Raw genomic sequence first — 24,499 nt, 5'->3', positions numbered from 1 at the left:
TTTTACCCACCTTGAAAGGATGGAAGGCTGAGTCAACCTTGAGCCTGGTGAGACTCGATCTGCCAAACTGCTGGCAGCCAGTAATCAGCAGAAGTAGCCTGCAGTACTACATTTTAACTACTGTGCCACAGGGGCTCTTTTAGGATTAAGATAAGTTTTAGGATTCATTTTCAATGCAGAACCCCATAGTTTCATTCCCTGGGGCTCAACTAGGGCAAAGGCCTTGAAGCTTTTGCAGGAAAACCGGTAGAGACAAACTCAGCAGATTTTCAAAAGATGCAAAGATTGGCTTATAACTGGTGAGCATAATTCATAATTCAAAAGAAAGGAAAGAAAATCCCATGGGACACAAAAGGAGAGTTTACTTCAATGCTATCTTGTCTTATGTTTAAAATAAACCAGTAGAGAATAAAACTAGGAGCCCTCCTTCATTCTCATCATTAGTTGCTCCTTTGTGTTCAGATCAGGTCTCAGCATAATAATGTAGCATTTGGGGATAAAGATGCAGCCCAGCAAACCCAAGCTGGAAGCCAGGATGGAGAAAACCTGCATGGCTACCATGTATTTCCCTTTGGTGCTCAGGTAAGTGGGGACGAAGGAGACCCAAACACTGCAGAAGACCAACATGCTGAAGGTGATCCATTTGGCTTCATTGAATGTCCCTGGCAGCTTTCGGGCCAAGAAGGCCACCAAGAAACAAATGGCAGCCAGAAAGCCCATGTAACCAAGGGCGATGTAGAACATGGCGACTGAGCCTTCATTGCATTGCAGAAGGATCTGTCCTGGTTGGGAATGCAGGTCAGAATGTGGGAATGGGGGAGAGATTCCAAGCCACATGATGCAGATGCCCACCTGAACACAAGAGCAGGAAAATACCATAAAGTTGGCCAGACTCTTCCCGAGCCACTTCCTCATCCTGCTCCCTGGCTTTTTAGCTAGGAAAGCCACCACCACCATAACAGTCTTGGCCAGCAAGGAGGACACGGCAACAGAAAAAACAATGCTGAAAGTGGCTTGTCGAAGAAAGCAGGTCACTTTGTTGGGCTGACCGATGAATAGAAGGGAGGTCAAGAATGAAAGGAGGAGGGAAACCAGGAGAATGTAAGTGAGGTCCCGGTTGTTGGCTTTGACTATGGGAGTTTCTCGGTATTTAATGAAGATTCCCAGAACAAAGGCAGTGGTTAGGGACAAAGTAAGGGCAAAGGAAGCCAGGAGGAGTCCCAAGATTTCTTTGTAAGACAAGAAGCTTATAGTTTTCAGGACACACTGATCTCGCTTTTTATTTGAATACTGGTCATCTGGACACCTGCTGCAATGAGCTGCATCTGAAAAACATTGGTCAGCATCTTTTTTTGCAGCTCTGGGATCATGACAAATGCAGTTCAAATATATTACTACTACAATATATATGAAGTGTTTTTGAAAGTAATTGGGTGAGAGAGGATATTGGGAGAGGAGGAGAACAAATTACAAAATACTTTCCTACTATAATTGGTGGAGGCCTAGGTTGAATTGTCAGAAAACATATACATGAAGGATCAGTGAACAATGAGTAATAGTGACAAACTGCTATGGAACATGCAGTTGCAAAAGACCTAAACAGTGATAGCGTAGTGCAGGGGGGTCAAACTCACGTCATTACGGCCACGTCAAATCGGGCAGGGGCGTGACCAGCACGTGATGCATCCGGCCCATGGGCCAAATGTTTGACAGCCCTGGTGTAGTGCAGGAAGATGTAGTTGCCAAAGACCTAAACAGGAGAACCTTACCAAATGGATGAGGCAGCAAAAATCTAGAAATCTTGGTTTAAATAATGCTTTTGGGATGGACTTAATTAATTAACAATTAATTCACTTAATTTTTCTAGCAAGTGGAAGGAAGGTCCTGAAGTTCTATTAATTTGAATAATTCACATCTAAATCAAGTTAAAAAATGTTTGTCAGTTGTCCACCATGGAGACTCACATCATGACGATGCTCACACGCCCAAGGAATAGTTCAATATTTCTACCCAGAGATATTCATAGGATCCAGCATTAATTAGGAATCATGATAACTTTTTTAAAGCCTGAAAACCAATGAGCCTATGAACTCTCGCAAGACTTGCCTTCTTGTGTAGCCATGGAGGCACAGCGTTGTAATGCAGTATTGCAGCCTGACTCTGCCTACTGCCAGGATTTAAATCCTGTCCGGTTCAAGGTTGACACAGCTTTCCATGTTTCCAAGGTCAGTAAAATGGGGGGGGCATATTGTTGGGGACCATATGCTGACTCTATAAACTGCTTAGTGCTGTAAAGTGCTATGAAGCAATATATAAGTCTATTGCTACTGCTTTGTTCCTGAAACCAATCAATAATATAACGGCTCAAGAGATTTCCAGAACTTTAATTATTCATTTTAAGGGCCATATCATTGTGCATCATTGACTGATTGTACCCCGTCTTTGAATTGTTTGTGGACCCCTTCAAGAAATTTGATTTTTCTGCTTTATGGCACTATGAAAAAAAATACTAGTAATAAAGTCTATTACTAGCATGGAAGAAAACACCTGCAAGAAATGTTTGCCAGAAAAGCAAGCGTGAATTTTGATTGCATCCTGAATTCCTTTCCTCTCCAGAGCCACCCACCTTCTTGAACAGAGAATGTTCCTTCCACACACAGAGAACAGTCGTAGCAGCAAACAGCTGCTCCCTCTCTCATCAGCTTGACTTGTCCTGGAGAACAACGTTCTGTACATCTAGAAGAAGGCATTGTCTAAGCATAAAAATAAAGTTCAGTAAAGTAACATATGAATTATAGGGTGTCATCATTCCGAGGAATGAACCCAAGGCAGTCAAGATTCTGAAAGTTTGCTCAGGTTCAAGAGGGCATTTATTGAGTACATCACATCGGCATTTAGAAAGGTGAAGGGTTCCCATGATTAAAAAGGTAAAGGTTCCCCTCGCACATACGTGCTAGTCGTTGCCGACTCTAGGGGGCGGTGCTCATCTCCGTTTCAAAGCCGAAGAGCCAGCGCTGTCCGAAGACGTCTCCGTGATCATGTGGCCGGCATGACTCAACACCAAAAGCGCACGGAACGCTGTTACCTTCCCACCAAAGGTGGTCCTTATTTTTTCTACTTGCATTTTTAGGTGCTTTCGAAACTGCTAGGTTGGCAGAAGCTGGGACAAGTAACGGGAGCTCACCTCATTACACGGCAGCACTAGGGATTCGAACCGCTGAGCTGCCGACCTTTCAATCGACAAGCTCAACATCCCAACCCCTGAGCCACCACGTCCCTCTATCCCATGATTAGGGATTGTTAAAAGAATAGAAATTCCCCACCTCCCTGTGTCTTTTAAGTCACATGGGCCAATCAATTCAGCCACAGGTTCCCCCTTGGCTCCGACAGGTGTCCGTTGACATGGCCTTGGTTCACACGCCAACTGGTAGATGTTTTGACTAGCAGCTGAGGCCCCCCGCCCCCCCGGAGTCCATTTAAGCTCACGCCGATTGCTTCAGTGACTCCATCCAGCCACTTCATTCTCTGCTATCCCTTCTTCTTTTGCTCTCAGTTATTCCCATCATTAGGCTCTTCTCCAGTGTGTGCTTCCTTCTCATTAGGTGGCCAGAGTATTTGAGATAGTAACATTACATCCTCATTTTTTCCCTTTTTCATACTAATATGTACTAGCCATTTTTATAAGAACAATCTTACCTGATCAGCAAAGCCTAAAGTCAAAATGAGAATTATTTCTGAGCAGAAAGTTTTGATAAGTGGAGGTAAATAGTAGAGCAAAACCAAAAAAGCATCAGCTACCTTGTTAAATGAGCTTGGCCATACGATGGTACTTTGATTGATGGAGATCTTGACTTTGGAGAAGACCTCTCTTTCTGCACTCCCAACTTTCAGCCCAGCAGAGGACTTGTTGGGAAACGTTGTCCAGTGCAGGATATCAAAGTCAGCAAAGGGAACCCCATTTTCATCCAAATAAACTCCATCCCTAGAAAGATTTTGAAGCTGGAAGTTTCTCATGAACCAGTGAAGCTGCAAATACATAGAACACTATACAGTACGTGCAGCTTACACATTACAATTGGAGCCTTGATTTTATTTTTTTATGGCGATTATTCTGGATTAGAAGTTCACTTCAGCCTCTTCAGTTTAGCACTTCTGCCTGAAAAAGATGCTTCAATATTTTATGGGAAGCTTCTTTCCCTCCTTCTCTAGCAAACACCACATATTCTTCAGATATGCCTTCTCCTTTCTTGAAGGCATCATTATATTGTCCTACCAATCCATAGTTCAGCGTCATAATTTTGAAAAATGAAATTACATAGAGCTAAAATGTCAAGTACAAGTTTTTCCCTGTGATACCGCGTGAGACTTTCTTAATTTCTTGTGCGTATTTTGTTTAGAAAAGTCATGTGTGTGTTTAGAAAAGTGTGTGTTACTCAGAAAATAAGACCCTGCTTATATTTTTTTGAACCCCGAAATAAGTGCTTGGCCTTATTTTTGTGTAGGTCTTATTATTTTGGGGTGCAAGGAGCAAGATGTGGCTCCTCTTGCCATCTTACCTGATTTCCAGCTCTGCGTTTAAATATTTTCGGGGAGGGCTTATTTTTGGGAGGAGGCTTATTTTAGTGCTCGCACTCAAAAGCCGATTGGGCTTATTATCAGGGGATGTCTTATTTTCAGGAAAACAGGGTAGGAATGGGGTGAGGTCAACAGGTTAAACACTAGAAACTTGGCAGTTTGGAATAACTCACTTCTGTTTACATCAAAATTAATACTGAGGAATTGAAAGGGGGCCATCTGTGGAATCCGGAAGGAGAAGCCTCACCTGCCATGGTTGTACAACATGAAGTGACTGATGGCCTCTGACCTGCATCCTCCTCTTCCTCAGTTGGGAGAAAGAAGCCGCACTGAGGATCCAGGCCACAGCTTGGATTGCATCGGAAATACTGGCACCATCGTTCAACAGGTATCTTTTCACCATAGCACGGGGCGGGTTCTCCTGGATCTCCTTTTCTGTGCATTTTTCCCAAACTTTCTTAGACAACACAGGCCTTGAAACAGAACACTGGAATGCTTTCTTTAGAAACTCTTTGTCACCAGAGGAATATAAATTAAAATAATAGTGCTGGGTCCTTCTCTTTGTCTTGGCGAGGAAGGAAAACAAGGCATGTTTATTTTGGAGATCAAGCACGCGGTAAAAGAGTCTGATACTGAATTCAGAGAAGGTTGTTGCAATCCATACTTTTCCCCCAATGAAGGTTTTACTCTTTTCATTAATATATACTAGTGAAAATAATACTGTTGTGGCATGAAAATCCAGTTGACAAACTATAATTTTCACCTGAGTATTCATTAAAAAAAGGACTATTTTCCTTTCATCTTGCTTAGACATTTGTGTAAGACTTTTATCTATATTCGATGCGGAGATGGTTTCTGAGAGGACAATGCAAACCCCACTTTTTACAGCTAGAGCTTCCAGGCTTCTTTTAAAGTTTTCTCCTCTGTCATTGTGTTGAGAAAGGAGGCCGATCCAGGTCCATTGGAAATGCAGGAGCAGCTTGACTATTGCTGAGTAAGGAGGATCTTGTGTTGGGGTCATCCGGTAGAAAAAGGGGAAATGATGATTTGGCCGAGGAATGTGGCTGAGAACACCGTAGCTGATCTAAGAGGAAAGAGTGGTAGTTTGTGCCACTTCTAATTAGAATAGAATAGAATAGAATAGAATAGAATAGAATAGAATAGAATAGAATAGAATAGAATAGAGTAGAATAGAATAGAACAGAATTTTTATTGGCCAAGTGTGATAGGACACACAAGGAATTTGTCTTGGTGCATACGCTCTCAGTGTACATAAAAGAGGAAAGAGAAAAGAATGATAGTTTGTGCCACTTTTAATTATAAAAGCCAGGTGTTTAAATGAATGTGCATTTTCACACAACAATACAGTCTCTTGTGGCTCAACAGGCTAATGCAGTCTGTTATTAACACAGCTGCCTGCAATCACAAATACTGCAGGTTCGAGTCCCACCAGGCCCAAGGTTGACTCATCCTTCCATCCTTTATAAGGTAGGTAAAATGAGGACCCAGATTGTTGGGGGCAATAAAAAGTTGACAATGTAAGCCGCCCTGAGTCTTCGGAGAAGGGTGGGATATAAATTAAAAAAAAAAAAAGAATACAGAATAACAGAGTTTGAAGGAACCACGGAGGTCTTCTAATCTATCTCCCAGATCAAGCAGGAGACCTTATTACCATTCTGAATAAAGGGCTGTTCAACCTCTTCTTACAAATTTCCAGCATTGAAGCACCCACAACTTCTGAAGGCAAATCGTCCCACTAATTAATTGTTCTCACGTGATTGACATTCAGAAGCTTGACAACTGATCACATTTATGACAGTTGTGGTGTCCATGAAATCACTTTTTGCAACCTTCTGGCGAGCAAAGTCAATGGGGAAACCAGATTCACTTAACAACCGTGTTACTAATTTAACAGCTGCGGTGATTCACTTAATAAATGCGGCAAGAAAAGTCGGAAAATAGGGCAAAGCTCACTTCACAAAGTTGACAACATAAATTTTGGGCTCAATTGTTGTCGTCAGTTGAGGACTTTGCAGAAAGTAAATTATTCCCGGTCTTTTAATATCTAAACTCTCTGTCCAGATTTATTTGGAGGTATTTATAGCAAGGAAATAAATTCATTTTAACGTCATACCTGTGGAATTTTGTAGAGGCTCAAGAAAGTGGAAATATGATCAAAGAGTTCCGATGCCGCCTCTTCAAGAACTGCCAGCAGATTCTTTTGTCTTCCACATCTGTAGTTTGGGATGTTCTCCTGCCCTGTAGACAGGAAGTCCATCATGGCCTCATAGGTTATTCTTGCACTGAAGAAGTTGTCATAAATATTGTAGCCCAGGGTGATGTTGGGTAAGATCATTGGGCTCTGGTTGATCTCACGAACAGCCAAGAAGAAGGGAAGGATGTGGCAAAACAGTGACACAGAACTGCAAAATAGCATCCTATTTATGCAATGATTCTAGGTGGCCCATCACCACTTAGTTAACTAACATAGTTAAAATATATTCTTTCACCCAAGTGCCAGACCAACCTCTTTTATATATCAACCCGCCCCACCCTAGACCAATGCATGGGGGAAGAGCCATATGGGTTTTCACAGCCCTCAAGAATGCTTAAAAAAAATAAGAGCATTACTAGGTGTGCATGCAGTATGTATTGTAATTACCGTATATACTCGAGTATAAGCCGACCCGAATATAAGCCGAGGTACCTAATTTTACCACAAAAACTGGGAAAAACTATTGACTCGAGTATAAGCCGAGGGTGGGAAATGAGGCAGCTACTGGTCAATGTAAAAAATAAAGATAGAGCCAAGTAAAATAACATGAATATTTATTTGAACGAAAAACAATAAAAGTGCAAAAGGGGGAAGGAGGATTCCCAGCTTTAGAAAATTTAGAACTACGCCGCCTTTGGTATGACCTGAGCATAGCTCATAAAATTATCTGCTACAATGTACTTCCTATCAATGACTACTTCAGCTTCAACCACAACAATACACGAGAACACAATAGATTCAAACTTAAAAGTGAACCTCTCCAATCTAGATTGCAGAAAATGTGACTTCAGTAACAGAGTTGTTAATGCCTGGAATGTGCTACCTGACTCTGTGGTCTCTTCCCAAAATCCCCAAAGCCTTAACCAAAGACTATCTAGTATTGACCTCACCCCATTCCTAAGAGGTCTGTAAGGCGTGCATAAGAGCACCAGCGTGCCTACCGTCCCTGTCCTAATGTTCCCTTTAGTTGTATTCCTTTTATGTATTCAATTCATGCTTATATTTATATAATTATTTAATATGTATTTGACAAAATAAAATGAATAGAATAGAATAGAATAGAATAGAATAGAATAGAATAGAATAGAATTTTTATTGGCTAAGTGTGATTGGACACACAAGGATCTACCACTTCTTTGGATGCCCTTCCCAAATTGAACACTGCAAGCATGAAAATGAGTCCTCCTTTAGCTTCCAAGGGACCAGGGTGCCTCTGAAGGTCAGTGCTCTAAGTACTAAGAACCCAGCACAAATCTAAGCCTGTATGCACACCAACAGTGAAAATACCCTGCACAGTGTCTCTTGGAAGAGAAGGTTAATTTTCATAGACGTTGGGGTGGCTCTTTTTTTTTTTTTTTGGCAGGGCAATAAGGGTCTCTAATATCATTAAACCCACTTTAGAAGTCTCTGTGTGTGTGTGTGTGTGTGTGTGTGTGTGAGAGAGAGAGAGAGAGAGAGGGAGGCTCCGGCTGAGCAAAGCGGCGGCGGGGAGGCCGCGGGGGAAACGCGGGAAGTAGTCGGAGATCTGCTTGATGGGGCGGATGGGACCTGGGCAGACGTCGATGGCCATGTGCTCCTGGATGCTGATGGGCGGCTTGTCGCCTTTGCGGTGGCTCATGCAGGTGGCGCCCGGGGAAGGAGGCGGCTGCGGGGGCTGCTGCGGGAGCCGCTGGTGCTGCTGGTGCTGTTGATGCTGCTGCCGCCGTTGCTGCCGCCAGGAGGCCGTCGCCAGCCCGGCCCTGCCGCGCCGAGCGCCCGCCACGCTGCTGGCTGCTGGAGGAGGCGGAGGGAGGGACGGAGGCGAGCAGCGGCGGCGGCGGCGGCGGGCGGCGGACGGCGGACGGCAACGGGTGGGCGGTGGAGGTGATGTCACGGCTCTGCCCAGCCCTGCCCAGGCGAGGCCAGCAAAGGGCCGGGCGAAGGGGCGACCGAGGCGGGCTCGCAGCCCAGCTGAGCCGCTACGGAGGGAGGAGAGCGGGCCGGCTAGGCTCGGGAAGGCAAAACGGGAGGCGTTAGTCCACGGGATAGACTGCTGGGATCCACGGGATAGACTGCTGCTGGAGCTGGAGGCTCAAGGAAGGGAAGGAGAGGGGTGGTGGAGCTCAAGGTTCTTTAGCCCTAGACACCTGCCCCGCTAGAGAAGGGAGGGAGATCGGGCCGGCCAGTCTCCGGGAAGGTAGACGGGCCGGATTCTTACTTCGGGATAGACTGCTGCTGGAGCTCGAAGGAAGCTCGAAGGAAGGGGAAGGGGAGGGGCGGCTGAGAACGGGCTCGTTTAAGGCTCTTCCAAAGCAGCCCTGCTGAACCGCTACGGAGGGAGGAGGCGGGGCCGGCTAGGCTCAGGAAGGCAAAGCAGGAGGCGTTCGTCCACGGGATAGACTGCTGCTGGAGCTGGAGGCTCGAAGGAAGGGAAGGAGGCGGCTGAGAACGGGCTCGTTTAAGGCTCTTCCAAAGCAGCCCTGCTGAACCGCCACGGAGGGAGGGAGAGCGGGCCGGCTAGGCTCGGGAAGGCAAACCGGGAGGCGTTCGTCCACCGGGATAGACTGCTGCTGGAGCTGGAGGCTCGAAGGAAGGGGAAGGGGAGGGGTGGCTGAGGACGGGCTCGTTTAAGGCTCTTCCAAAGCAGCCCTGCTAAACCGCTACGGAGGGAGGGAGGCGGGGCGGCTAGGCTCAGGAAGGCAAAGCAGGAGGCGTTCGTCCACGGGATAGACTGCTGCTGGAGCTGGAGGCTCGAAGGAAGGGAAGGGAGGTGGCTGAGGACGGCTCGTTTAAGGCTCTTCCAAAGCAGCCCTGCTAAACCGCTTCTGGAAGGGAGGGAGGAGAGCGGGGCCGCAGTAACTGAGAAAAGCCTGACGAGGCGGCTGGGCTACCTTCTGGCCTCGTGAGTCGGCCGTCCGTCTCCGTCACTTCTCGGCTCGGCAGCGGTTTTGAAAAAGGTTCCGTCGCTGGGTTTCGGGACTTTTGTTTTTAAAAAACACCACCTTCCTTTTCTCCCTAGTTGGGGGCGTTTTCCCAGTTCCCTGTTTTTTTTCCGCCCTTGCCTGTTGAGTTTTACCTGACAAGTTTCTTGCGCTTCCCCTCGACCTCCCCTCCCTCCCTCCGTCCCTTTCCCCTTCCCCCCTCCCCTCCCCTCCCCTGTCTTGTTTGTAGCCCCAGCGTCCCCTTTCGGTTGTATTTAAATCCAGAGCTTGAAACCTCCTCAGTGGGAGGAGAGGAAACGTGCGATTTGGCAGCTGACCGCACTTGCACGGGCTGGGTAAGGAGAGCCCTAGACGGCCTGCGGCGCCGGGGGGGGGGGGAGGGAGAAAAAGAAGAAGCAGCCAAGAAAAAAGGGGTGGGGTGGGGTGGGGGAAATGAATTTAGGAGGGCGAGCGTGTGTGTGTGTGTGTGTGTGTGTGTGTGTGTGTGTGTGTCTGCGCGCGCCCGTCCGCCCCGCGAGGAATGCCAGCTATTTCTTTGAAGGGGCGGGTGTGTAGCCAGGCGCCTCCTTCCTTCGCTTGAAACCCGGGAGGGTTTTCACTCTTCGCTCCCTGCGTGTGTATTTGTCAACAATTATAACTCTTCGGTCGGGGTCCCTTGCCTTGCCTCGCCTCTCCCTCGTGCCCTCTCTGTCAACGCTGTCAACAATTATAACTAACGCGCGGGTAATTGTGCGTGAGGGGGTGTGCGCGTGTGTCCACATAGGAATAAGTACGCATGCGCGCGCACTAACGAGAGCTAGCTGCCTGCGGTAGAAAGGACTCGCTGCAAGAGGAAGGGCTGAACGGCTTGGCTCGAGTATAAGCCGAGGGGGCGCTTTTCAGCACAAAAAACGTGCTGAAAAACTCGGCTTATACTCGAGTATATACGGTATATCATATTATTTCTTGCTATTAGACCACTCAGGTAGTGACAATTGGTTTTACTCAATTGCAGGATTCACTCTTGAGCAGGTGGAGATGGTCCACTCCTCAAAAAGCCATCGGTAGACGCAGAGATTGTTTTGCTGCAGACTATTGACAGCTTTGGAGTGATTGCCCTATATTCAAAAATCTTTAATGTGATCCTTTTTATAGCTAAACCATTAAGTTATCACGTAAGGTCTCTATTCTCTTTGGATTTGGTTTTCAAAAGGAATTCTTTTGATTTAAACCACAGGTACCATGGAAGCCTAAAAAAGCATACAAAATAGATGAAAGGCATTGGTTGGAAAGAAAGGAGAGGAAGGAAGGAAGGAAGGATAGAGTGCAATGTGGGGAAAGAGAGGAGAAGGGGAAGAGCCAACTCAAGAAGTTGCCTTCTGCTCAAAAGTATAATAATAATAATAACAACAACAGAGTTGGAAGGGACCTTGGAGGCCTTCTAGTCCAATCCCCTGCCCAGGCAGGAAACCCTACACCATCTCAGACAGATAGTTATCCAACATTTTCTTAAAAATTTCCAGTGTTGGAGCATTCACAACTTCTGCAGGCAAGTTGTTCCACTTATTAATTGTTCTAACTGTCAGGAAATTTCTCCTTGGTTCTAAGTTGCTTCTTTCCTTGATCAGTTTCCACCCATTGCTTCTTGTTCTACCCTCAGGTGCTTTGGAGAACAGCCCGACTCCCTCTTCTTTGTGGCAACCCCTGAGATATTGGAACACTGCTATCACGTATTGAGTCCCTTGATTGTGACATGGGCCTCTATATAAAAGTAGTTTCACAACCACAACCCCAATTGAGCCCAAAAATTCAATTGCTAACCAAGACAGGCGTTAAATTAATTTTGCCCTATTTTATGACCTTTCTTGCCAAAATTGCTAAGTGAATCACTGCAGATGTTAAGTTAGTGACCAGATGTTAAGTGAATCTGGCTTCCCCATAGACTTTGCTTGTCAGAAGGTCGCAAAAAGTAATCGCCTGGCAGTTGTCAATTTTGGTCACCTGACCACAGGGATTCTGCAACGGTCATAGGTGTGAAAAGCAGCCAAAAAGTCACTTTTTTCAGTTTTCAGTTACTTTTGCAACTCTGGGCAGCCATTAAATGATGTTACTTAGTTAGGTTAATGAAACATCAGCAAGAAAACTAGCAAGCTCAAAGAGCACCGAGGGACCCCTCAGTCACTAAATAAACTGTAGTCAGCTGAGGAATATCTGTAACTATAACTTATCAGTCAAGAAATAAAAATGAATATTTGCTGACAGAACCAAAACAATCATTTTGAGAACCCCAGAATCCCACCCTGCAAAAGTTGTCTTACAAGAGTGCTGCCGAATCTGCCCAGAGTTGAGGCTGACTCTTGAGGAACTTCCATTGAGGACCTGTATACTCCACGAATCAAGAAGAGGGCCGTGAAAATATTTACAGACCCCTCGCATCCTGGACATAAACTGTTTCAACTCCTACCCTCAAAACGACGCTATAGAGCACTGCACACCAGAACAACTAGACACAAGAACAGTTTTTTCCCCGAACGCCATCACTCTGCTAAACAAATAATTCCCTCAACACTGTCAAACTATTTACTAAATCTTTATTACTATTAATCTTCTCATAGAATAGAATAGAATAGAATTTTTATTGGCCAAGTGTGATTGGACACACAAGGAATTTGTCTTGGTGCATATGCTCTCAGTGTACACAAAAGAAAAGATACGTTCATCAAGGTACAACATTTACAACACAATTGATGGTCAGTATATCAATATAAATCATAAGGATTGCCAGCAACAAAGTTACAGTCATACAGTCATAAGTGGAAAGAGATTGGTGATGGGAACTATGAGAAGATTAATAGTAGTGCAGATTCAGTAAATAGTTTGACAGTGTTGAGGGAATTATTTGTTTAGCAGAGTGATGGCCTTCGGGAAAAAACTGTTCTTGTGTCTAGTTGTTCTAGTGTGCAGTGCTCTATAGCGTCGTTTTGAGGGTAGGAGTTGAAACAGTTTATATCCAGGATGCGAGGGGTCTGTAAATATTTTCATATTTTCATATATATTCATCGTTCCCATCACCCTTCTCCTTCCACTTATGACTGTATGACTGTAACTTTGTTGCTTGTATCCTTACGATTTATATTGATATTGTTTCCTGATTGCTTATTTGTACCCTATGACTATCATTAAGTGTTGTACCTTATGATTCTTGATGAAGGTATCTTTTCTTTTATGTACACTGAGAGTATATGCACCAAGACAAATTCCTGGTGTGTCCAATCACATTTGGCCAATAAAAAAATAATAATTCTATTCTATTCTATCTATTCTATGTTCTTGGAACAGAACTCTTCTATATTGTTGTGTCTTGTCCGCTCTCACCGCAGCCGGGGTCTGCTTATCTGCTCCCGAACACGGAGGAATGTATGCCTCCCGGCCCCAGTCCTGGCTCCATGCCCAGACAAGCTGCAGAGGAGGGGGCACCTCCTGGTCCCAGCCCTGGCTCCATGCCCAAGCAGGCTGCAGAGGAGGGAGCATCCCCCGGCCCCAGCCCTGGCTCCATGCCCAGGCAAACGGAGCAGCTAGACCCCTCCCCCTCCTCCACAGCATGTGAGCCTGAGGAAAGTTTACTTCCAACAGCTGATTGGAGTGACCCTCGCATCAGAAGATTGGATAGGCGGAGGCAACAGAAGGAAGGGAGGGGCAGGCCTTAATGAGTGCTGAGTCATGGAGCCACACCCCATGGCCTATATAAAGGATCTGCTTTCTGGCAGTCTCTGAGTCAGGCAAAGTCGAACTTATCTTGCTGAAGTCACTTACTGGTCTCCTGCCTGCTCTGAGGACTTTGCTATGACTTTGGGCAGAGCTGCAGAGGCAAGCCTGATTCGGATTTCCCTGACCCGGCCGTCAGCGGAGGAGTGGGACACGACATATATTTCACAAAACTCCTTCTCCATTGCTATGGCTGAATTAAAAGAGCACATATCTGAAGCCTATAGCTGAAGGCACTCAGTCTGCTGCATAGTTTGGGAAGGGAGGGGACACTCATGGAGATAATGATAAAACTGAAGAGGATGGAGATTTTCCCCACCTGGTTCTGCCCATGGTGCCTCTTGATGGCTTCCTTGTTGATGCTGAATTTCACTCCCGCAGATCCTTCTCTTGCCAGACTCCCGAATTTCACACTGGTGCCTGACCTATTATGAAAACCCACCCAACTCACAAGGTCAAAGTCAGCCATCAAATCTCCATTCCCATCCAAGTACATCCCTTGCATGGTGTTGTTGTAGATCTGGGGATTCTTCAGGAAATGGTGGAGCTACAGAGTGTGAGGAAAGGAAGGTTTTAGATGAATGGAATCTGCTACATCAAGTTGGTATACAGAGATATAGGGGACTTGATTTGATTTTTTTTGACCTGCAGCTTGTTTTCTTATCAGGACAATTCCCATAGATTAAGGTGCTAATAGGGAATATTTTCTTCCCAGCATCTGGCATTCCAAGTCCCAATTACTCTTGTTTTATTGTTTATTTCTCCCTTTGGTCATCTTGAAGATAAGTAGACAGAAGAAGGGCCAAAGGTCACCTGCGAAGAACTACCTTTGAATATGCTTGCTTACATCTCCTGATGCTTATGCTTTAGTTTCCCCATCCTCTCTGAGAAGTATCATTTACGGGACCGCCTACTGCTACCGAATGCCTCTCACGGACCCGTGCGCTCTCACAGAGAGGGACTCCTCAGGGTGCCGTCAGCGAGGCAGTGTCGTCTGGCGACGCCCAGGGGAAGAGCCTTCTCTGTGGGGGCTCCCACCCTCTGGAACGAACTACCCCCAGGACTTCGTCAACTTCGGGACCTCCGAACCTTCCGTTGCGAGCTTAAAACACACTTATTCATCTGCGCAGGACTGGATTAGATTTTAAATTTATTGGTTTTAAATGGGTTTTATTATTTATACTGTTTTTAAATATTCGGCCTTGTAGAATAAGTTTTTTAATTGTTATTTTAATCTGTATTTATATGTTTTTATTTGCCTGTGAACCGCCCTGAGTCCTTCGGGACTCTTTATCTAGAGAAAAGATCCTGTCAATCTTCTCTGGAGGTAGACTCTCCAAGTTCTCTTTCTCTTTACACCTTGTCCAGCCTTTGACAGACAAGGCAGGCTTCCCATATGAACAGTAAAATGCTTTAATCATAAATGCTTTGATTAAAATATAGAAATCTCTGAAATTTTCAGATTTGGTCCTTTGGCCGGTCTGGATCAGAAAAGAAAAAATACTATGGGTATATTTTAAAGAGAAACTTCTATATGATAATTCAATGGAGAGATCCCACAGAGCAGTTGTGATCCAAATTTTTCCTGCAACAGGTTTTTTCATAAAGTTCAATATGATTTCTACAAAGAATTCTCCTTCTACAAAGGTAAACTCTGCATAGTAAACAAATGCATTGATTTGAGGCCACCTTTTGAAAATAGGAATCAGATACTTGATGTTCTTGTTATCCAGTAATGTGATTTGTGAAAAAGCAGCACAAATGCCATTCTGATCCAGTACTGGACTGAAGGTCCTGATGAAACGTTCTCCGTTATCAGTGTCTGCAGCAAGGAGGCCAATGAACGTCCATTGAAAATACAGCAGCAATTTAACAATTCCCAGGTTCTGAGCACCTTCTTTGGGGACGGTCCGGTAGAAAAAGGGTAATTGAGTTTTATACCTCAGGAAGGGTGAAATAAAAGTGTAGCTCATCTGGAAAAAAAAAAGATGGTTTGTGTTTGATTTTAGGATTTTACAAAGTCAAAGAGTTAGATCCTAGGGCAGTGGCGGCCAATCTTTTACTCACCGAGTGCTGAACACGTATGCGTATTGTGCGCTTTGCGTGTGTGCATGCCATCCATGCTAACGTGTGGCTCCTCCCCATGCTCTGTGTCCGCAACTGCACCATCTGTGCATGCATGCGGCTTGTACGTGCATCCTTTGTGCTGCGTGTGCAACCACACCATCTATGCATGCATGTGACTTTGACGCAGCTCCCCGTGTGCTGCTCATGTAATTGAACCAACTTGTTGTGTCTCACTCGCTTTCCCCGCAGCCAGGTCCCTCTTATCTCCTGCCGAACGCTGAGGAATGTCCTGGCATGCCTCCAGGCCCCAGCCCTGGCACCATACCCAGACAGGCCGAGCAAGACGAAGGGCCTGACGAAGGGCCTGACGTGCCTCCAGCCCCCAGCTCTGGCTCCATGCCCAGGCAAACGGAGCAACTAGACCCCTCCCCCTCCCCCACAGCATGTGAGCCTGAGGAATGTGAATTGCCAACAGGTGAAGCCTGGAGAGATCCTCTCTTCAGGAGAATTGATAGGCGGCGTCAGCAAAAGGAAGGGAGGGGCAGGCCTGGATAAGTGCTGAGTCATGGAGCCACACCCCATGGCCTATATAAAGGATCTGCTTTCTGGCATTCTCTGAGTCAGGCAAAGTCTACCTTGGATTGCTGAAGTCACTTCCTGGTCTCCTGCCTGCCTTGAGAACTTTGCTAGGACTTTGGCAGAGCTGCAGAGACACGCCTGATACGGACTTCCCCGACCGGGCCGTCAGTGGAGGAGTGGGACACGACACAACTGTGCATACATGTGGTTTTTGTGCATGCAATACACATGCATGAACGCCATCTGTTCATGAATGTGCGTGCATGCGCAGGATAGCTCCAAAGACCAGCTGCATTCTCTGAATTGCATGCATGCTCACCAGAGGCCCAAACACCAGCTGGGGCATGTGTGCATGCCTAGCTGCAGGTGACTTGGGCGACAGCTCAGGTGCCCAAAAAGATGGCTCTGTGTGCCACCTAGGGATAAAAAGATTCCAGCCTATCTTGATGGACTTAATAAAAAAGTAAAAGTTTCCCTATCATATCTGACTCAAGGGCACGGTATTAATGTCCGTTTCTTGGTTGAGGGAGCCAGCATTATCCAAAGACAATTTCCATGGTTATGTGGCCAGCATGGCTATATGCCAAAGATGAATGGAACACTCTTACTTTCCCTCCAAAATGGTACCTATTAGTCTACTTGTATTTGCATGTTTTTGAACTGCTAAGGTAGGCAGGACTTAAAGAGTGTGGGAAGAAATATCCATCTCATTCAGTTCCAAGCTGAAGACACTGGAAACATGGAGGCTGATTGGAAAGATGGTTTAATGATGAAGCAGAACTACATGGGTTTGAGGTCCTGGACCACATGGAGTTGAGAGTGAGGGGCTTTTACACCTTCTCTTGGGCTTTGAACTTGAGCTTCCTGTTCCTGTGAACTTCCTGTTCATGTATTCTATTGGCTGTTGTTGTTGTGGTCCGCCAGCAGCCTGAGGAGCTGGCAACTGAGTCAGACAGTGATGAGGCTGAGGAAGAGCATAGGCCAGTCCTGGAAGCTGGGGAAGGCCCAGATGAGGGCTCTGTGTCGGAGGCAGAGGTGGGGCCAGGGCCATCGGGAAGTGATGTGTGGACTCCAGAGGCTCCAGAGGTAGACAGTAGTGAGGCAGTGGAACAGAAAGAGCCTGTTCCTAATGCACGCATGAGAAGAGCTGCCAGAAGGCAAGAGCAGCTAAAGTAAAGAGGATGACTCAGGAGTAGGGCCAAGAGATGATTGGCCCTTCCCATAAGGCTTAAAAGACTAGCAACGGCGTTTGGACTCTTTGCCAGAAAACAACATAGCTTTGTCTTGTTGCATTGGTTTCATATTGGTGTCTTTTGAATTTTTGCCAAGAAAGGCCTTTGGCAATTTGCCTAATTGGACTAAGGTTTGCGATAGGACTGAGAAATTTGTGTTGGGAGGAATTTGCTTTAATTTAGTTGGACTACGCTGAGAATGAGGTAATTCTCAGCTGTTTTAATAAAGTTTGTTTGTTTTTACACTGACTGATTTTCCTACTACCTACTTGGGCCTGGGTCACAACAGTTGTAGGGGTCATAGCTGGCTCTGTAGGTTGTCTGAACTAAGTTTGGTTGAAGCCTGGAGGGTGGGTCTAAGTCTACATGGAGAGAAGTAAGCAGTGGGGTGCCACAAGGTTCTGTCTTAGGCCCAGTACTCTTCAATATCTCCATAAATGACTTAGATGAGGGAATAGAAGGGACATTTACTAAATTTGCAGATGATACTAAGCTGGCAAGAATAGCTAACACCTTAGAAGGTAGGCTCAAGATCCAAGTGGATCTTGACAGACTTGAACACTGGGCCCTATCTAACAAAATGAAATTCAATGTAGAGAAAAATAAAGTCCTACACTTAGGTAAGAAAAACCAAAAGCACACGTATCAACTAGGTGAAGCCAGGCTTAATAGCAGTGACAGTGAGAGGGATCTTGGAGTCCTAGTGGACAACCAGCTAAATATGAGTCAGCAGTGTGTAGCAGCAGCCAAAAAAACCAATGCAATCCTAAATTGCATTAACAGAGAAATACAATCAAGATCAAGTGAAGTACTAATACCATTCTATAAAGCCCTAGTAAGACACCTAGAGTACTGCATCCAGTTTTGGCCACCACATTATAAAAAAGATGTTGAGACTCTAGAAAAAGTGCAGAGGAGAGCAACCAGGATGATTAGGGGACTGGAGACTAAAACGTAGGAAGAACGGTTACAGGAACTGGGCATGGCTAGTCTAGTGAAGATGAGGACCAGGGGAGACATGATAGCCATCTTCCAATACATGAGGGGCTGCCACAGAGAGGAAGGGGTCAAGCTGTTTTCCAAAGCACCTGAAGGCCAGACAAGGAATAATGGATGGAAACTTACCTAGGAGAGATTCAACCTAGAAATGAAGAGGAACTTTCTGAAACTGAGAACAATCAACCAATGGAACAGAGGTTGCCTTCAGAAATTGTGGAAGCTTCATAACTTAAGACTTTCAAGAAAAAATTGGACTGCCATTTGTCAGAAATTGTGTAGGGTCTCCTGCTTGGGCGGTGGGGCCGGGGTTGGACTAGATGACTTATAAACTCCCTTCTAAATCTGCTAATCTGTGATGCAATGTCCCCAAGAGATTATGCAATGTGGTGAGCTCTGCTGCTAGATGGTAGAGGGTTAATCCTATTATGTCCTGAGGGATCCCATCATCCTGGAACTGGAGGTCTTTTGTTTTGTGGCTAGACTGGCCCAATCTTTCTCAAAATATACAAAATATTTTATATATTTTGTATATTTTGTACAAAATATCTGCTGACGGCTATTAAGAAAGACTCTGGGGCTGCTTTCTGTCTCCAAGAGCATGTTTCTCTATTTCTCCTTTAGGGAAAGATAATATTCAAACAAACACAAAAACAATATTCTCCTTTAGGGAAAGATAATTTCATTCTTCTGGGAGGGTGTGGCTTCCACAAGGGGAACAGAAATGCAGAGAATGCAATCAAGCAATTGTCATCGACGAATATTTTAAAGATAAGAAGAAATCCAAATCTCCTTTTCTGGAAAGAGGGAATTTCCAGAGACCCTGAATAGTGTTAGATTGGAGCAGATATACATTCTGAACTAACATTTTTGCTAACTGGTAACTTTTAACGATAGTTGTTTTTGTGTTTGTTTTGGTCTCTTTGGAAGATTGAAAGTTCAAATAATACTAATAATTTACTACAGACACAGACCAGTGTTACAGATAAGAAACATTAAAAAAATATTAAAAAGATTGACAGGATAATATATGACAACTATTGATGGATTGTCAGGGTCTGCCTAATTTCACAGACAGTATAACAAAGTTCACTACATTCAAAGGAACCACATTGTATTGATCAGATAATAGTGATTGTATATAGAGAAAAGGGACACGGTGGCTCAGGGGCTAGGACGTTGAGCTTGTCAATTGAAAGGTCGGCAGCTCAGCGGTTCGAATCCCTAGTGCTGCCGTGTAATGGGGTGAGCTCCTGTTACTTGTCCCAGCTTCTGCCAACCTAGCAGTTTCGAAAGCACGTAAAAATGCAAGTAGAAAAAATAGGGACCACCTTTGGTGGGAAGGTAACAGCGTTCCATGCACCTTTGGTGTTGAGTCATGCCGGCCACATGACCACGGAGACGTCTTTGGACAGCGCTGGCTCTTCGGCTTTGAAACGGAGATGAGCACCACCCCCTAGAGTCGGCAACGACTAGCACATATGTGCGAGGGAAACCTTTACCTTTTTATAGAGAAGATAAATGGTTCCCAGGTATTTTATCAGGTTATCAGGTGTTATGAGGCGGGTGCATAAGTCCTTATAGAAGGTACTGTGTACTATGATGTGATATTTGAGGGATTGCCACAAAGAAGTGGGGAGGATGCGGGGGGGTGGGGGGTGGGGGGGCTATTTTCCAAAATAGCAGAAAGCAATTCAAGAGGCAATGGAAGAAAACTAATCAAGGAGAGAAGCAATCTAGAAATAAAGAGAAAATTCTTGACAGAACAATTAATAAGTGGAACAGCTTGCTTTCAAAAGTTGTGGGTGCTCCAACACTGTAGGCTTTTAAGAAGAGACTGGACATCCATTTGTCTAACACGGTACAGGGTCTCCTGTTTGAGCAGGGGGTGGACTAGAAGTCCTCCAAGATCTCTTCCAACTCTGGTGGCTCAGCAGACTAAGTCTGTCTGTTATTAACACAGCTGCTTGCAATTACTGCAGGTTCAAGTCCCACCAGGCCCAAGGTTGACTCAGCCTTCCATCCTTTATAAGGTAGGTAAAATGAGGACCCAGATTGTTGGGGGCAATAAAAGTTGACTTTGTATGTAATATACAAATGGATGAAGACTATTGCTTAACATAGTGTAAGCCGCCCTGAGTCTTTGGAGAAGGGCGGGATATAAATTCAAATTAAAAAAACAAAAAACAAACAAAAGTTTGTAAGTTTTTTAATTTGTATTTTAATTGTATATTGTATCGTTTGTTTTTTTACTTTGGCTGTACACCGCCCTGAGTCCTTCGGGAGAAGGGTGGTATAAAAATCGAATAAATAATAATAATAATAATAATAAAAAAAAACCTGTTATCCTGATAAAATTAAAGCTGTAGTTTCGATGGCCCCTTGTCCACAGGGGCACAATCTCAGCTCACGAAACGTGAAATAAAGAAGGATTGCTCATCTTAATTCATGCTTGAGATTTTTAAGTAGGAAACCTCCTTTTTTTTTTGTTTACATTTATATCCCGCCCTTCTCCGGAGACTCAGGGCGGCTTACAGTGTGTAAGGCAATAGTCTCATTCTATTTGCATATTTACAAAGTCAACTTATTCCCCCCCCCCCGACAATCTGGCTCCTCATTTTACCTACCTTTTAAAGGATGGAAGGCTGAGTCAACCTTGGGCCTGGTGGGACTAGAACCTGCAGTAATTGCAGGCAGCTGTGTTTTAATAACAGGCTTCTAACAGCCTGAGCCACACCGCGGCCCTGAAATGCTCTGTAAATCCAGAGAGCCATTTCCCTGCTCTATACCTGTGGGATTTTGTAGATGCCCAATATGGCAGCCATGAGGATGGATATATCAGAGTTGGCCTCTTCCAGGAGAACCAGCATGTTTCTCTTCCTTCCGCAGCTGTAGTTGGGAACATTGGCCTCTCCAGTTGAAAGCAAATCCAACAGACCATCCAATGTCAATCTTCTGTCTCGAAAGTTGTCATGGAGGTTATAACCCAAGGTGAGGTTGGGCAAGAGGAGAGGATCTTTATTGATTTCCTGAATGGCAAAAAGGAAGGACAGAATTTTCCAGTACATCACAACTGCTTTCCTGAAAAGATACGTACATCAACAAAAATAATACATCTCTTATTTATTTATTTATTTATTTTTCAAATTTTTATACCGCCCTTCTCCGAGGACACAGGGCGGTGTACAGCATAAGTAAAATACAATATTCAATTAAAGCGCTCCATGGCTTAGGACCCGGGTACTTACGGGACCGCCTGCTGTTACCCTTTGCCTCCCACCGACCCGTACGCTCTCACAGAGAGGGTCTCCTCAGGGTGCCGTCCGCCAAACAGTGTCGGCTGGCGGCCCCCAGGAGTAGGGCCTTCTCTGTGGGGGCAGCGATGCTCTGGAATGAACTTCCCCCTGGCCTACGTCAAGTGCCTGATCTTCGGACCTTCCGTCGTGAGCTTAAAACACACCTATTTATTCAAGCGGGACTGGCATAATAGTGTAGAATTTTAAATTTGGGGTTTATTAATATTTTAAAATTTTAAAATCTAAATTTTAATTTATCAGCCTTTATAATTTGCTATGTTTTAAATGTTGTTTTAATTGTATATATTTTGTTTTATTGTTGGCTGTACACCGCCCTGAGTCCTTCGGGAGAAGGGCGGTATAAAAATTTAATAAATAAAATAAATAAAATAATAAATAAATAAAAATCTAATTCAATAGGCTGCATGTTAAAATTACTGCATAAAAATTAATAAATAAATTAAAACCTCTTAAAAGACCCACTAAAACCCCTCAATATTAAAATTAATTATTAGGCCAGCCCCGCTTGATGAAAGAAAAAGGTTTTGAGCTCGCGCTTAAAGGTCCGAAGATCAGGGAGAAGACGTAGTCCAACAGGTAGATCATTCCATAGGGCCGGAGCCCCCACAGAGAACGCTCTTCCTCTGGGGGCCGCCAGTCAACATTGGTTGGCCGGCGGCACCCTAAGGAGGCCCTCCCTGTGAGAGCACACTGGTCGATGGGAGGTAACGGGCGACAGCAGGCGGTCTTCTTTGCTAATGTTGGACAGGTGGCAGAAATTAGGGGATAGAAATCATAAACTCACAATGTCAACAGCGTATAAAGAAAACCTCTATAAAATGTTTTAGAGATGGCATTATTCACCTGCAAGGTTAGCGAATATGTATAACAATCAATCTGTTAAAGGTTGGAAATGCAACCAAATACCAGGCTCATATTACCATATGTGGTGAATGTGTCCCAAAGCAAAAAAATACTGGAAGAAAATACACAAGTGGCTGGAAATAATGAGAAAACAACACATAGATTTGAAACCCGAATCATTCTTGTTGGGCCTGCTTCCAGGAAACTATAATAAGGGTAACACATATTTAATTTTACATATCCTAACCTAGTAACCAGGATTGTGTATGCACAATACTGGAAAAATCCAGAAACCCCTACAGATGACACTATAATCCAAAGAATTCTGGAATGTGCAGAAATGGATAAGTTAACGCTAAAAATCAAAGGAAAAGAAGACTCGGAATATTTTATAACATGGGAACTGTTCTATAAATGGTTAAGTGACAGATACTGAGGTTAGAGGAGTGGATTTATGTGAAATATGGACTACATGAGAAAGAAAAAACTGGTGAGTAAACATTTTGATGGTTCTTTAATCGATACTATAATGGAAAATAGTATACTTTTCAATAACAATTGATATTGTTGCATATATGTTTTGGTATATAGGATTATAATGATTATGATGATGATTGTCAGACTGTCTCTGATTATATTTAGGAAAGACTTCATTTAAAAATAAAGAAAAGTACTTTTACTAAATACATCTGGAATACAGCCGTGGATAGTTGAATCTGAGACAAAATATGGCCAACATCCCATATCCCCTCATTAGTCCCTCCTTCCCACAAGAGGTCAGGCAGGGCTGGGCTAATGCCAGCTCCCTATCGCCCCCGTGGAGGTCTCCGACTGCTTGGCATGTCAGAAATGCCGTTTTCGTTGGAAAGCCCGCACATCTGGTTTTCATGCTGATTTCAAACCTTTCCTCCCCCCCCCTCTCCTTTTTTAATGTCAGATGACACTCTTAAAGGGCCCTCTTCTCCTTTCCTGTATAGGATAGTAATACACCTTAAGTCCATGAGGTATTCTACACTAAACATAATAACATTGCAATCTAACTACTAAATATAAAATGCACAAATAGAAGTGAAGACTGGAGTGGAGGCTGACAATGATGTTTATACGTTAACACTTTGGACACACTGTTCAACATAGAATTGGAATATCTGATATCAAACAATAAAAAATATTTAACACTAATGTGGCTGTACAAGCCTTTGACCAAAATTCTTCATCTCAGCATCTACTTTTTGAAAGCCAAAACAGAAACAGAACAGAAACTGTTCAACATAGAATTGGAATATCTGATATCAAACAATAAAAAATATTTAACACTAATGTGGCTGTACAAGCCTTTGACTAAAATTCTTCATCTCAGCATCTACTTTTTGAAAGCCAAAACAGAAACATCCTAGACAATCTGTACATTGTTTGTCACTTGCACTCTCTCTCTCTCTCTTTCTCTCCCTCCCTCCCTCCCTCAAACTGCAAAGTCAAAAAATACCCCAGGAAAGCTATTGGTGAATCAATTCTGAAAATGTAGTTACCTGCATGGACCTCTCCATGTACGAACCAGGATTCACTCAAAGGACTATAATACACATGTTATATCTGCATAGTGTGCATGTTTTTATATATAGGAATGAGTGTGCATGTAAATGATATAGGGCAGAAAGTAAAACATTTAAGAATTGAACAGAAGCAACAGGTCCTCCAGTCTTTGGTATCACTGGAACAAGAGGTAAGTCAAGAAGGAACATCTTAGGATAGAATAGAATAACAGAGTTGGAAGGGACCTTGGTGGTCTTCTAGTCCATCTTAGGCAGGCTACCACTTCAGACAAATGGTTATCCAACATCTTAAAAACTTCCAGTATTGGAGCATTCACAACTTCTGGAGGCAAGTCATTCCACTGATTATTTGTGCCAACTGTCAGGAAATTTCTCCTTAGTTCTAAGTTGCTTCTCT

At 44.3% G+C, this 24,499-nt stretch overlaps 1 protein-coding gene across 1 annotated transcript; it reads right to left on the bottom strand.

Moving 5' to 3' along the window:
* Window positions 1–414: 414 nt before the first annotated feature.
* Window positions 415–24,096, bottom strand: LOC131190473 (vomeronasal type-2 receptor 26-like). The gene is made up of 9 exons (XM_058167795.1): window positions 24,079–24,096; window positions 21,179–21,418; window positions 15,297–15,488; window positions 13,967–14,062; window positions 6,710–6,946; window positions 4,865–5,032; window positions 3,697–3,710; window positions 2,627–2,736; window positions 415–1,325 (listed from the first exon to the last, which is right to left on the bottom strand). Exons 1-9 carry the CDS (start codon window positions 24,094–24,096, stop codon window positions 415–417), a joined length of 1,986 nt encoding a protein of 661 aa, XP_058023778.1.
* Between the last annotated feature and the right edge of the window lie 403 nt (window positions 24,097–24,499).

Source organism: Ahaetulla prasina, chromosome 2 (genome assembly GCF_028640845.1).
Source record: "Ahaetulla prasina isolate Xishuangbanna chromosome 2, ASM2864084v1, whole genome shotgun sequence".
Lineage (NCBI taxonomy): Eukaryota > Metazoa > Chordata > Lepidosauria > Squamata > Colubridae > Ahaetulla > Ahaetulla prasina.
This window is presented reverse-complemented; position numbering and strand designations above follow the sequence as displayed.

Bases quoted from the DNA above. Each gene is read 5' to 3' on its own strand.
- LOC131190473 (XM_058167795.1), bottom strand. The intron at 14,063-15,296 runs GTACTGGATCAG...CACACTCTGTAG, and splicing joins TCATCAGGACCTTCAGTCCA to CTCCACCATTTCCTGAAGAA. The intron at 1,326-2,626 runs GTGGGTGGCTCT...AATGTTTTTCAG, and splicing joins AACATTCTCTGTTCAAGAAG to ATGCAGCTCATTGCAGCAGG.